This window comes from Pleurodeles waltl, chromosome 2_2 (genome assembly GCF_031143425.1).
Source record: "Pleurodeles waltl isolate 20211129_DDA chromosome 2_2, aPleWal1.hap1.20221129, whole genome shotgun sequence".
NCBI classification, from domain to species: domain Eukaryota; kingdom Metazoa; phylum Chordata; class Amphibia; order Caudata; family Salamandridae; genus Pleurodeles; species Pleurodeles waltl.
Window position 1 is genome coordinate 111,698,378 of NC_090439.1, and position 12,593 is coordinate 111,710,970.

General features: G+C 48.2%; 1 protein-coding gene across 4 annotated transcripts in view; it reads right to left on the reverse strand.

Annotated features, from left to right (window-relative positions):
* Positions 1-12,593, reverse strand: part of PHLPP1 (PH domain and leucine rich repeat protein phosphatase 1) — a 604,801-nt gene that overhangs the window by 364,954 nt on the left and 227,254 nt on the right. For all 4 annotated transcript variants that reach the window (XM_069219488.1, XM_069219487.1, XM_069219486.1 and 1 more), the window contains exon 2: positions 10,351-10,547. In XM_069219488.1, the coding sequence (XP_069075589.1) occupies positions 10,351-10,500 (150 nt within the window). In that variant the 5' untranslated portion in view covers positions 10,501-10,547. The remainder of the gene's footprint in view (positions 1-10,350; positions 10,548-12,593) is intronic.

The following is a 12,593-nucleotide window of genomic DNA, read 5'->3' on the forward strand; positions in this document are numbered from 1 at the left end:
CACTCCCGACCTGCACCTCCCAGGGGATGTGCCCAGAGCTCCTCCAGTGTGTCTCAGACCTCTGTCATCTTGGAAACAGAGGTGTCTGTGGCACACTGGACTGCTCTGAGTGGCCAGTGCCAGCAGGTGGCATCAGAGGCTCCTTCTGATAGGCTCTTACCTCTCTTGGTAGCCAATCCTCCTTCCTAGGTAGCCAAACCTCCTTTTCTGGCTATTTAGGGTCTCTGCTTTGGGGATCTCACCAGATAACGAATGTAAGAGCTCATCAGAGTTCCTCTACATCTCCCTCTTCACCTTCTGCCAAAGGATCGACTGCTGACTGCTCAGGAAGCCTGCAAAACCGCAACAAAGTAGCAAGACGACTACTAGCAACCTTGTATCGCTTCATCCTGCCGGCTTTCTCGACTATTTCCAGGTGGTGCATGCTCTGGGGGTAGCCTGCCTCCTCTCTGCACCAGGAGCTCTGAAGAAATCTCCCGTGGGTCGACGGAATCTTCCCCCTGCAATCGCAGGCAACAAAAGACTGCATCACCGGTCCTCTGGGTCCCCTCTCAGCACGACGAGTGTGGTCCCTGGAACTCAGCAACTCTGTCCAAGTGACTCCCACAGTCCAGTGACTCTTCAGTCCACGTTTGGTGGAGGTAAGTCCTTGCCTCCCCACGCTAGACTGCATTGCTGGGTATCGCGTGATTTGCAGCTGTTCCGGCTCCTGTGCACTCTTCCAGGATTTCCTTCGTGCACAGCCAAGCCTGGGTCCCCGACACTCTAACCTGCAGTGCACAACCTTCTGAGTTGTCCTCCGGCGTCGTGGGACTCCCTTTTGTGACTTCGGGTGGACTCCGGTTCACTTTTCTTTTAAGTGCCTGTTCAGGTACTTCTGCGGGTGCTGCCTGCTTCTGTGAGGGCTCCCTGACTTGCTGGGCGCCCCCTCTGTCTCCTCATCCATGTGGCGACATCCTGGTCCCTCCTGGCCCACAGCAGCACCCAAAAACCCTAACCGCGACCCTTGCAGCTAGCAAGGCTTGTTTGTGGTCTTTCTGTGTGGGAACACCTCTGCAAGCTTCTTCACGACGTGGGACATCCATCCTCCAAAGGAGAAGTTCCTAGTCCTCTTCTTTCTTGCAGAACTCCAAGCTTCTTCCAACAGGTGGCAGCTTCCTTGCACCCTCAGCTGGCATTTCTTGGGCTCCTGCCCACTTTCAACACTGTCGCGACTCTTGGACTTGGTCCCCTTGTCTTACAGGTACTCAGGTCCAGAAGAACGAGTTACTTACCTTCGGTAACGACTTTTCTGGTGGATACATTAGCTACCTGTAGATTCCTCACTTAATGAATACTCCCATTGCGCCAGCATTCGACAGAAATCTTCTTCCTAGCTTCTGCACGTCGACGAGGACGTCCCAACTGCCCACGCGACGACGTCTGGCGTCATACAGGCAATAAGAGGTCCTCGCCGACGTGCCGACGTCAGTACCAACATTTTTTACGTGCCTGAGAATAATAGGCCATTGAGATGAAAGAACAATAGCAAAATGTAATGATATTCCCAATAAATACATCATTCTAATAACTCAATCCTTCTTTTTTTTTTTTTTTTTTTTACAAATCAATAAATATATGAACAATATATATCAATATGAATATATATACAGAATATATACAAGTCCTCAAAACCAAGAGGAGCACACTCAAGAATTACTTGGCTAGACCATACAGGCAACGGGGAGGCGGGTGGGACCGTGAGGAATCCACAGGTAGCTAGTGTATCCACCAGAAAAGTCGTTACCGAAGGTAAGTAACTCGTTCTTCTGATGGATACAACTGCCTGTGGATTCCTCACCTAATGAATAGAGTCCCAAAGCAGTACCGCACTCGGTGGAGGGTGCCTGAATGGTCAAACCAAGAAATCCTGCAGCACTGACCGTGCAAAATGGCCATCCCTTCTGACCTCAGAGTCCAAGCAGTAATGCTTCGCAAAAGTGTGAAGGGATGACCAAGTTGCGGCCTTGCAGATGTCAACCACAGGAACACCCCTAGCCAAGGCCGAAGTGGCCGACTTAGCTCTGGTGGAATAAGCTCTTATACCATCAGGGGGTTCTTTCTTTGCTAAAGAGTAACACATTTTAATGCAAAGAACAACCCACCTGGAGAGTGTTCTCTTGTGGACTGCCTTTACTCTCCTCTGTCCCACGTACCCGATGAAGAGATGATCCTCCAGCCTGAAATTCTTCGTTCTGTCTATATAAAAGCTTAGCGCCCTCCTTGGATCTAAGCGGTGAAGTCTCTCTTCTTCCTTTGAAGGATGAGGCAGAGGATAAAACGTGGAAAGAGTAATCGTCTGGGACATATGAAAGGGTGAAACAACCTTCGGAAGGAAAGCAGCCTTGGTCCTCAACACCACCTTATCCCCATAAAAAGATGTATAAGGGGGTTTTACAGATAGAGCTTGCAACTCACTCACTCTCCTTGCAGAAGTAATTGCAACCAGAAAGACCGTCTTTAGGACCAATAATCTGATGGGGCAAGAGTGCATAGGCTCAAAAGGGGACCCCATAAGGAAAGTTAGAACCAAGTTCAAATCCCACTGAGGCATAACGAAAGGAGTAGGAGGGAATTTATTCTTAAGACCCTTAAAGAACCTAAGTACTATGGGGGATTTAAACAAAGAAGGCTGGTCTGGAAGACAAAGAAAGGTTGAAAGAGCAGACAAGTATCCCTTAACCGTAGCCACTGCACAACCCCTCTGTGCCAGAGACAATGCAAAAGATAAAATATCCGACAAGTGAGCACGTAAGGGATCAATCTGCCTCTCTCCACACCAAACCACAAATTTAGACCACCTATTAGCGTAGATAGATTTAGTGGAGTGTCGCCTGGCCGCTAAGATAACATCCGCTACATCAGGCGGGAGAGAGAAAGAACTCAGGTTGCCCCATTCAATCTCCAGGCATGAGGGTGCAGGCTCTGGAGGTGGGGGTGTAAAACCTGCCCCTGCGACTGGGAGAGGAGGTCTGCCCTGAGAGGGAGACGGAGTGGAGGGCACAGTGAGAGTTGGAGAAGGTCCGAGTACCATACCCTCCTTGGCCAATCCGGAGCTATTAAGATAACTTGGGCCCGGTCTTGGCGTATTTTCCTCAATACTCGAGGAATCAAGGGTATGGGGGGAAATGCGTAAAGCAACTGGTCGCACCAGGTCATATGAAACGCATCCCCCAACGCTCCTTGTACCGGATACTGGAGGCTGCAGAATAACGGGCAGTGCGAGTTCTCCCGGGTGGCAAACAGATCTATCCGAGGAAACCCCCCACATCTAGAAGATTAGACGGACTTGATCTGGAAGGAGGCGCCACTCGTGATCGGCCGAGAAATGGCGACTGAGACTGTCCGCACGTACGTTCAAGACTCCGGCTAGATGATTTGCTACCAAGCAAATCTGATGGTCCTTTGCCCAGGACCATAGCCAAAGAGCTTCTCTGCAGAGAAGGTACGACCCTACCCCTCCCTGTTTGTTTATATACCACATCGCTGTAGTATTGTCCGTCAGGTCCTGAACCGACTGACCGCGAAGGGATGGGAGGAATGCCTTGAGAGCCAGACGTACATCCCGTAACTCCAACGGATTGATATGAAACATCTGTTCTACCGGAGACCAAAGACCTTTGATTTCCAGGTCCCCCAGATGAGCTCCCCACCCTAGAGTGGAAGCATCCGTTATTACTGTGGCCACTGGTGGAGCTTGCGAGAACGGCCTTCCTCGGGAAAGATTGCCGTCCGCAATCCACCACTTCAAATCCGTGGCAGCATCTCTGGAGATCCTCACCAAGCCTTCGAGATCTCCTTTGTGTTGAGACCACTGCCTTCGGAGGCACCACTGAAGAGCCCTCATGTGCCAGCGAGCATGCGTAGGGCCTTGAGTATGCAAGTATGCAAGTATGCAAGAAGCAAACAGACCGAGCAGACGTAGGGCCTTGAGGACCGGAATAACCGCTCCAATTCGAAACATTGGAACCAACGCCTGAATTTCCTGAATCCGCTGAGGCGGAGGAAAGGCTCGATTCAATGTTGTATCCAGTACTGCCCCTACGAACAGGAGGCGCTGAGAGGGCTCTAGGTGAGATTTGGGCACGTTCACCGTAAAACCCAGGTCGAACAACAACTGGGTTGTCGACTGCAGGTGATGCAACACGAGCTCCGGAGACTTGGCTTTGATCAACCAGTCGTCCAGATAAGGAAATAATGCTATCCCCTTCCTTCTGAGGTCCGCTGCAACAACCGACATCAGCTTCGTGAAGACTCGAGGTGCTGAAGTAAGACCAAACAGGAGGACCGCAAACTGATAGTGCTGCAACCCCACCACAAACCGGAGATACTTCCTGTGCGACTTGAGTATCGGAATATGAAAGTAAGCATCCTGCAAGTCGACAGACACCATCCAATCTCCACTGTTCAGCGCCAAAAGCACCTGAGCTAGGGTCAGCATCTTGAACTTTTCCTGTTTGAGGAACCAATTAAAGATCCTTAGGTCCAGGATTGGTCTCAACCGACCATCCTTCTTGGGAATTAGGAAGTATCTCGAGTAACATCCTTGACCCCTTTCCTGCTCTGGGACCAACTCCACCGCGCCCTTTGAAAGGAGGACTTGAACCTCCTGTTCTAACAACAGGAGGTGTTCTTCTGAACAATAAGATGGGCGGGGCGGGATGGGGGGGGGCGGAAACTCCCAAAAGGGAAGGGTGTAGCCTTTTCTCACAATGCTGGTAATCCAGGAGTCTGATGTTATGACCTCCCACTTGTGGAGAAAATTCAGTAACTTCCCCCCTACAGGAGTGGAGTGAGAGAGAATTGGTGGAAGCCTAAGGCTGCTTCCCCTGCTGCACCCCTCCAGAGGATGAGGAAGAGGCAGAGTGCTGCTGAGAGGCTCCTCTGGTACGGACCCTACCCCTCCCTCTGAAAGATCTAAAGGAGAGAGCAGAGGTGGGTTGCTGGAATTTCCCTCGAAAGGAGGAGGAGGAGGAACCACGACCAAATCCTCGAAACCTCCTAAAAAATCTGGAGGAAGTAGAAGAAGTGGCTTGCAAGCCCAGCAACTTGGCTGTGGCCCTACTCTCTTTGAACCTTTCTAAGGCCGAATCTGCCTTGGCACCAAACAGCTTGTCACCATCAAAAGGAAGGTCCAATAGGGTCGATTGCACATCAGAGGAAAATCCAGAGTTACGAAGCCAGGTCTGCCTCCTCGTAACCACAGCAGTGCCCATTGCTCTAGCAACCGAGTCAGATGTATCCAACCCAGATTGAATAACCTGGGTTGCAGCTGCCTGAGCGTCAGAGACCAGGCTCAATAATTCCTGAGGAACCTCTGTGTGCGTGGATTTAATTTCGTCCATCAGGGCATAAATGTATCTTCCTAAAATGCATGTAGCATTGGTGGACTTCAACGCCATGCTACATGACGAGAACACCTTTTTGGATGACATGTCCATCTTCTTGGAGTCTCTATCCGAAGGTACAGCTGGAAAGGACCCAGGAGCAGATCTTGCTAAGCACGAAGCCTGGACCACCAGGCTTTCAGGTGTTGGGTGCCTGGAAAGAAAACCTGGGTCAGCCGGTGCAACCCGATACCTCCTAGCCACAGATCTATTGACGGCTGAAGAAGACACTGGCTTCTTCCAGACTTCCATAATGGGGTCCAGTAGCACTTCATTGAAGGGCAAAAGCGGCTCTGCAGATGTAGAGGCAGGGTGCAACACCTCCGTCAAGATGTTCTGCTTGGCCTCAGTCACTGGCAAAGGGAGGTCCAGAAAGTCAGCTACCTTTCTGATGACAGAATGAAAAGTGGCCGCCTCCTCTGTGTACTCCCCAGGTGATGACCAGTCCCATTCAGGGGAGGTATCCAGACCACTTGCAGTGTCAAGTCCATGGAGACCCTCACAAGAGTCCTCGATCTCACCTTCATCCAAGGCTTGCCTCTCGTATTCCTGCTCTTCAAGGAGGCGGAGTGCAAGCCTCCTTGAGTGCAGCCTCTCCTCTATCCTCGGCATCGACATGGCGTCAGCGGACATCGAAGAATGACGCCGATCCTCGGATCCGTCCGACGCCAGGTCTACAGGCACCATAGTTCTCTTCGGCACCAAACGCGGAGCCGGACGGTGTGAAGACTGTCCCGGAGTCGGAGGAGGTGTAGTCGGCGTCACTGGCTGAGACATCGAAGTCATAGGAGCCGAAGCCACCGGAGCCTATACCGGCACCAAGCCCACGTTCCCCAGGGGGAGAAAGCGCATAAAGGGTGCCGGTCGAAGTGGAGCCGGAGCACCCATGTTGAAGGCCAAAGGGCCCGAAGGACCAGCCGGTCCACCACCTGGAGCCATCTGTTGGAAGATGGAAAACATTGCATTGAGAAATGCGGTGCTATCAGCTCCAGGGGCCAGGAAAGCCGGGTACTGGGGTGCCTGGTTCGAAGGCGACACCGAAGCCGGTCTCGACGTCTGCAAAGATGGAGAAAACATCTGAGGCTGCGGAACCTCGAACACTAAAGGAGGCTGGCCCGATGACATGGGTGAAGTCGGTGAAGCCGGAGAGGGTAACGGCGTCGTCGGCTAGGGAGTGATAGTGGGACTGACTTCCCAAGTCTTCCGACGTCGAGTTGATGGAGACCTCGATCGAGACCTTTCCCTAATCGACCGGCGCCGTGATTCTCGACGACGCCGGGAGTCCCGATGACGCCGATGAGACTTCGGTGACGACGACTTTCGTGATGTCTCTTCTCCTTCTTTTTCGATTTTGCAAGAAAAAGCTTGGCCTCACGCTCTTTCAGGGCCTTAGGATTCATATGCTGACAAGAATCACATTCATCAACATCGTGGTCGGAACTAAGACACCACAAGCAGTCAGAATGTGGGTCCGTTACCGACATTTTGCCACCACACTCACAACAGGGCTTGAATCCTGACTTTCTTTGCGACATTGTCATGTCCAAAAGTAAAATAGCCAAAAACACACTAACTGTCGAGCAGCAACCGTAGCTCCCTCGAAGATAACCGTTTCGAATGGCACGGAAAAAAGGGAACGGACGTCGGCGAGGACCTCTTATTGCCTGTATGATGTCAGACGGAGTCACGTGGGCAGTTGTGACGTCCTCGTCAACGTGCAGAAGCTAGGAAGAAAATTTCCGTTGAATGCTGGCGCAATGGGAGTATTCATTAGGTGAGGAATCCACAGGTATTGTATCCATCAGAAATCCACTGTTGTTGCATTGCTGGTGTTTGTTCTCCTTGCAGAATACCCCTATCACGACTTCTGTGCTCTCTGGGGGTAGTAGGTGCACTTTACACCTACCTTTCAGGGTCTTGGGGTGGGCTATTTTTCTAACCCTCACTGTTTTCTTACAGTCCCAGCGACCCTCTACAAGCTCACATAGGTTTGGGGTCCATTCGTGGTTCGCATTCCACTTTTGCAGTATATGGTTTGTGTTGCCCCTATACCTATGTGCTCCTATTGCAATGTACTGTAATTTTACTTTGCTTGTATTACTTCCTTTTGCTATTACCTGCATAATTTTGGTTTGTGTACATATATCTTGTGTATATTTCTCATCCTCATACTGAGGGTACTCACTGAGATACTTTTGGCATATGGTCATAAAAATAAAGTACCTTTATTTTTAGTATATCTGTGTATTGTGTTTTCTTATGATATTGTGCATATGACACCAGTGGTATAGTAGGAGCTTTGCATGTCTTCTAGTTCAGCCTAAGCTGCTTTGCCATAGCTACCTTCTATCAGCCTTAGCTGCTAGAAACACGTCTTCTACACTAATAAGGGATAACTGGACCTGGTACAAGGTGTAAGTACCTCTGGTACCCACTACAAGCCAGGCCAGCCTCCTACACAAGTGAAGTAACTTTCAAGGTAACAGAGTTGGACAGGAGGCAAGACCATTTTGGAAACTTCCAGAAATAGGCCTTCTCTTCCATGATGCAATGAAGCAATGACACTAGAAAGACTAGAGGTTTTGACAAGCAAACCTAACAGTTATTTCTTGCTCCCTCTCCCCTCAAATAAGTTCACAGATTATAAAGAGGTTACCAACAAGAGCTCTTCCCTCCCCCCCTTCCAAACCGTAGACCTAAAAGACACCACCCTGCTGGTGGAATTTAGGTGTGTCTCCTAGCTGTTGTACTTGACAATGTGGTGACAAAAAAGGTGATGTTCCACAAGGAGCCAAGGATTCTACGGTTTCACAACTGAAGAAGTTGGAGAGGTTATCTATAAAGAGAATCTTTTTGAAATCCAGGACTAAGTTCTCAAAATGGCATGTGGTCCATTCCAAAGTGGAACTTAATGGTAGAACCACTGTGTTCATGGTCTCTTTTGCACCCCAGATATTTCTATAGAGAATTAAAAGGAGCACACCCTAAAGATACTGAGGGTGGGACCCACATCCTTCTCTCTTCCTGCTTGGCTTTGAGAATGTTATTTATTTATTTATTAGTAAATATTCCAAGTGTTTTCAGAAGACTATTCTAACCTGCTCTTTCCTGTGTCCTACTTTCCAACCACTTTAACAAAACAGGTTGACCTTATGCCTGGATTTGTAATAGTCATGCTTAAGACACTATTTTGCAAGCTTAAATGTTGCTGTGCGAGCGGATATTGGATTTAGCTTTTCACTGTTATGCTCACTTTTGTTGTATGGAAAGTCAGTTTGGGTCTCATGGCGTCTGGTAGCTCATTTCTCCATCTTTTTTGTTTTAAAAAAAAAAAAAGATTTGAAGTACATTCTACAACTGCATGATTCGATTCGTGATAAAAGCTGTTAAAACCTCTGACGACACATGGGAGTTCAAGCCCCGACATGTTAATGGACATTTTTGCTACGTTTCTGGCTGGTTTAAAGTTATCCAAAATCACTATAAATCAGTTAGGAGTAAAAATTGAGCAAGAGAGGAATCCTAGGAAATTAAAATACCACACGATCACAACCAGGTTTACAGAGTTATATGAAATGCTTAAAATTACATCTGATCATCAAAAGACACAAATCCAAGTTTAACAAGCATTTGCAATACAATGGGTCTTGCGTTCGCTCGAGTTAGAGCTATTAGCATTGTACATTTCTAACTGGACTTTTCTTGCCACATAAATTGAAAATGAAAGGTAAATCAGTTGACAGAAGCAAGCCAATTCAAAGCGTCACTGCCGCCATGAGCGTGAGAGTTACTGGCTCCCTTTGTGAATGTCTAGAAAGAATCACAGCTGAGATGAAAGGCAAACCGAAACCGGAGAAAGGGCCATCACAGCTGTAACAGGAGGAAGCATGACAGTGTGATGGCCAACAAAAATGTTCACTTAGTTAAATCGCATGTGGGAGGGAACTCAGCACACAAAGGAGGGACATTTCACAAAATGCACCAATTAAAACAAGCAAAACAGACAACGAATAGCAAGAGTGGGCGTCGTTAAAAGCCCAAAGAGAGATTACAATAGACCAGAGCGCTTGTGCGCTCAACCCTAAAAATAACCATTATAATAAATTAATGAATTAATAAAAATCAATGTGCTCAAAAGTCCCCAAATCGATCAGCTTACATACAGCTGAAAAGCCCCTTTATTTAATCTTTGTTCGAAGAAAAGTATATGTGCCTTTTAATTTCTTATGTGTATAGGATCTGCAAAACAAACTTGTCGCTTTACTTCTAAACTAAGACATTTAAGCTGGTTACAGGTAAAGCTGTAGGGTACCTCACAAATAAAAGTACTCTGCAACACCAATGTTGAAATGCATCCCACCAAGGTTAAATGACTATGTAAATTTGGGCAACAACAATATAAACCACCCTTTGAAAACTATTTGGATTGAAAGTCCTGTACAAATCCAAAATTCTCCTCATGCAAATCCAGCCAACCCTACAAACACATATCCTCTAGGATTACGGACGGTCTTGAAACATGTGCAATGCATCTGTGCGGTGAGGCACTATATGACGTCATCGACATCTGTGCAATGCTTGGTTGGGTAGCTCTAAAATCCTGTGCTAGAGATCAGTGATCCATGACCCACTGATGAGTTGCTTTGTAGCTTGTTTATAAAAGTAAATGGAGTAACTATATATATGCAGACACACAGTCTTGTTGCTACTTGTGGGGAACAGCAGGAGACCCTTGGGTTTCGCTAAGCCACCAACTGAGTGATAGTGAATCGAAAGAGGGACTTTAGTGCACAATCCAGCTGCCTGGCGCAGATACTATTTAGGTTACAGGATGAGTAACCCAACACTTCAGATTTGCTGCACCAGTACTCTTCAAGAATCAAAACTGCTTGTTTTTAGTCAGAAAGTAGTTAGTGATGCTTACTTTTCCGCCGATGAGTGGCAGAACGTGCATCTTCCCCGACTGGCTTTCTTTTACCGAAGACACAATTAGGCACGTTCCACACAGGATGACTTGGCGCCTCGTCCACCGGTTGACGGGCAGCTGCATCTTCCCTTTCCGAACATTGTACATTCCCGAAAGCTGGATGCGCTCGGAGTTGCCAATCCCATGAGGCTTTCCTGTAAAGGGAACAGCAGAGGCAAGTGAGCTTCATCTTATACTATTATCTCTTCATATTCTAAATTTGCACATCAATTTGACAATATCCATGATGAGACCCAGTGAAATAAACATTAAATGCACTAAAACAATTGCAGCTTTACAGAAGAGCCTGTTCAGTACAAAAGAGGTCTTGCAAGTTTTCCCTCACACATCCAGGTATTGTAGCTTGCATTGTTTCTATTGCAACAATTCCAAAACATTTGTATTTCATTTTTTCATTGAAGACAAGTATAATATTTATTTGTAGCTGAGTCTTAAAATTTGGCTAGCGAAAATACAATTGCTAAATCTACCGAACAATGCACTAGAAGAGTATAGTGAAGAGTGGGGTTGGGCGAGAACTGGATAAGATGGGTCGAACTCTTGTATTGTCTCCAAGTGGCGAGGGTGCGGGTAGGTGGGGGCGATATCAACATCCTAACCAATATTTCGAGACACCGGACAGGGCTACCCTCTTTCGCCTTTATTGTTTGCGCTAGCCATTGAGCCTCTGGTGGCGCAGTTCCGAAAGGAGGGGAACAGCCAAGGGATACCATGGGGCCACGAAGAACATATTATATCACTCTACGCAGATGACCTGTTGATTTAACTACAGGCTGGTGTGTCCGGGATCCCGTGGGTCCTCACTCTCCTTGAGCGGTTTGGTGGCTCGTCTGGTCTCCAGGTAAATAGGAGGAAGACATATGTTTTCCCAATGACCGAGGGTGCGAAATGTCCCGCCTCCTTCCTGTCCAACAGATATTTCTTGGGCTCCTCGCTCCTTCAAATATTTGGGTGTACAGGTATTTCACGACCTAAGTGACCTCTGTGACGGTAATCTTGGTGCAGCACTCCGAGCCCTACAATCCTGTGTGGCATTCTGGCGCTCCCTAAAGCTTTCAATGATGGCCTGGGTGGCGCTGTCTAAGATGATTATGTTACCCCGCCTGCTGTATTACTTTGCCAATATCCTGGTGAGCATACCAGTGGCCTGGTTTAGAGACCTGAACATGCTCCTTAGGGACCTAGTATGGGATAGGGGTCGCCAGAGGTCGTCCCTCTCCATCCTCCGCCGATACACCTCGGAGGGGCGGACTAGCTGTACCAGACTTTGAGCTTTACTATTTGTTGTGTCAACTTCAATGGGTGGCTAGATGGTTAGCAGGAAGGCAGTGGATGGAACTGACCACATCCAGTGGAGTGATGCGACCAGATCATCTCATGGCTGGATTGTTGGGCGCTCGTGAGGTTATGCCTAAAAGGACTGTTTTATTGCAGGTGGCTCTCTCTTGTTGGAAGCGATGACTGAAGCGCACAGGTACGCAGGTGCCCCATTCACCTGGGATGCCATTGTCTAGTGTTCCTCTAGGGGTGCAGGGACACACCGTGTCGCGGGGGCAGTTGGAAACCTAGAGCCGGGCAGGAGTGCAGACTTTAGGGGGATCTCTTTAGCGAAGGTATCTTGCGCCCTTTCCCGGAGCTCGTGGGGGAGAGTGAGGTTCCGAATGGGCAGTTTTTGACATATAGGATGTTGACACTGGCCATACGTAGACTATGGCCTACTGTGAATGTGGAGCCAGAAACTCATATTGCACCTTCTATTGATGGCAGGAGAGGATACACGCTTGATAGATTGTATGGTGCTCTCACTGCAGCTACACTGCCTTCGCTGCGGAGACTGCAGACGATGTGGAAGGAGGCAGTGGCCAAAGACTTGACGGACATGGAATGGCTGAAAGTATTAGCGTACGCTTGGAGTGTTTCCAGGAGTACACTGTTTTGATATGTCCAATTTAATTTTGTACATCAGACATACCGCACTCCACATAAGCTTAGAGTGATATATAGCGGAGAGCCTAGACGTTGCCCTAGATGTGATACGATGGACCCGGGCTTCTACCATATGGTTTGGGATTGTCATATCATACAGAGAGGTTGGAAGGGAGTACTTGCAGACCTGGGGGAAACACTTGATACACAATTGAACTTAGATCCCTACTTATGTCTGCTGGGTTTACACAAGA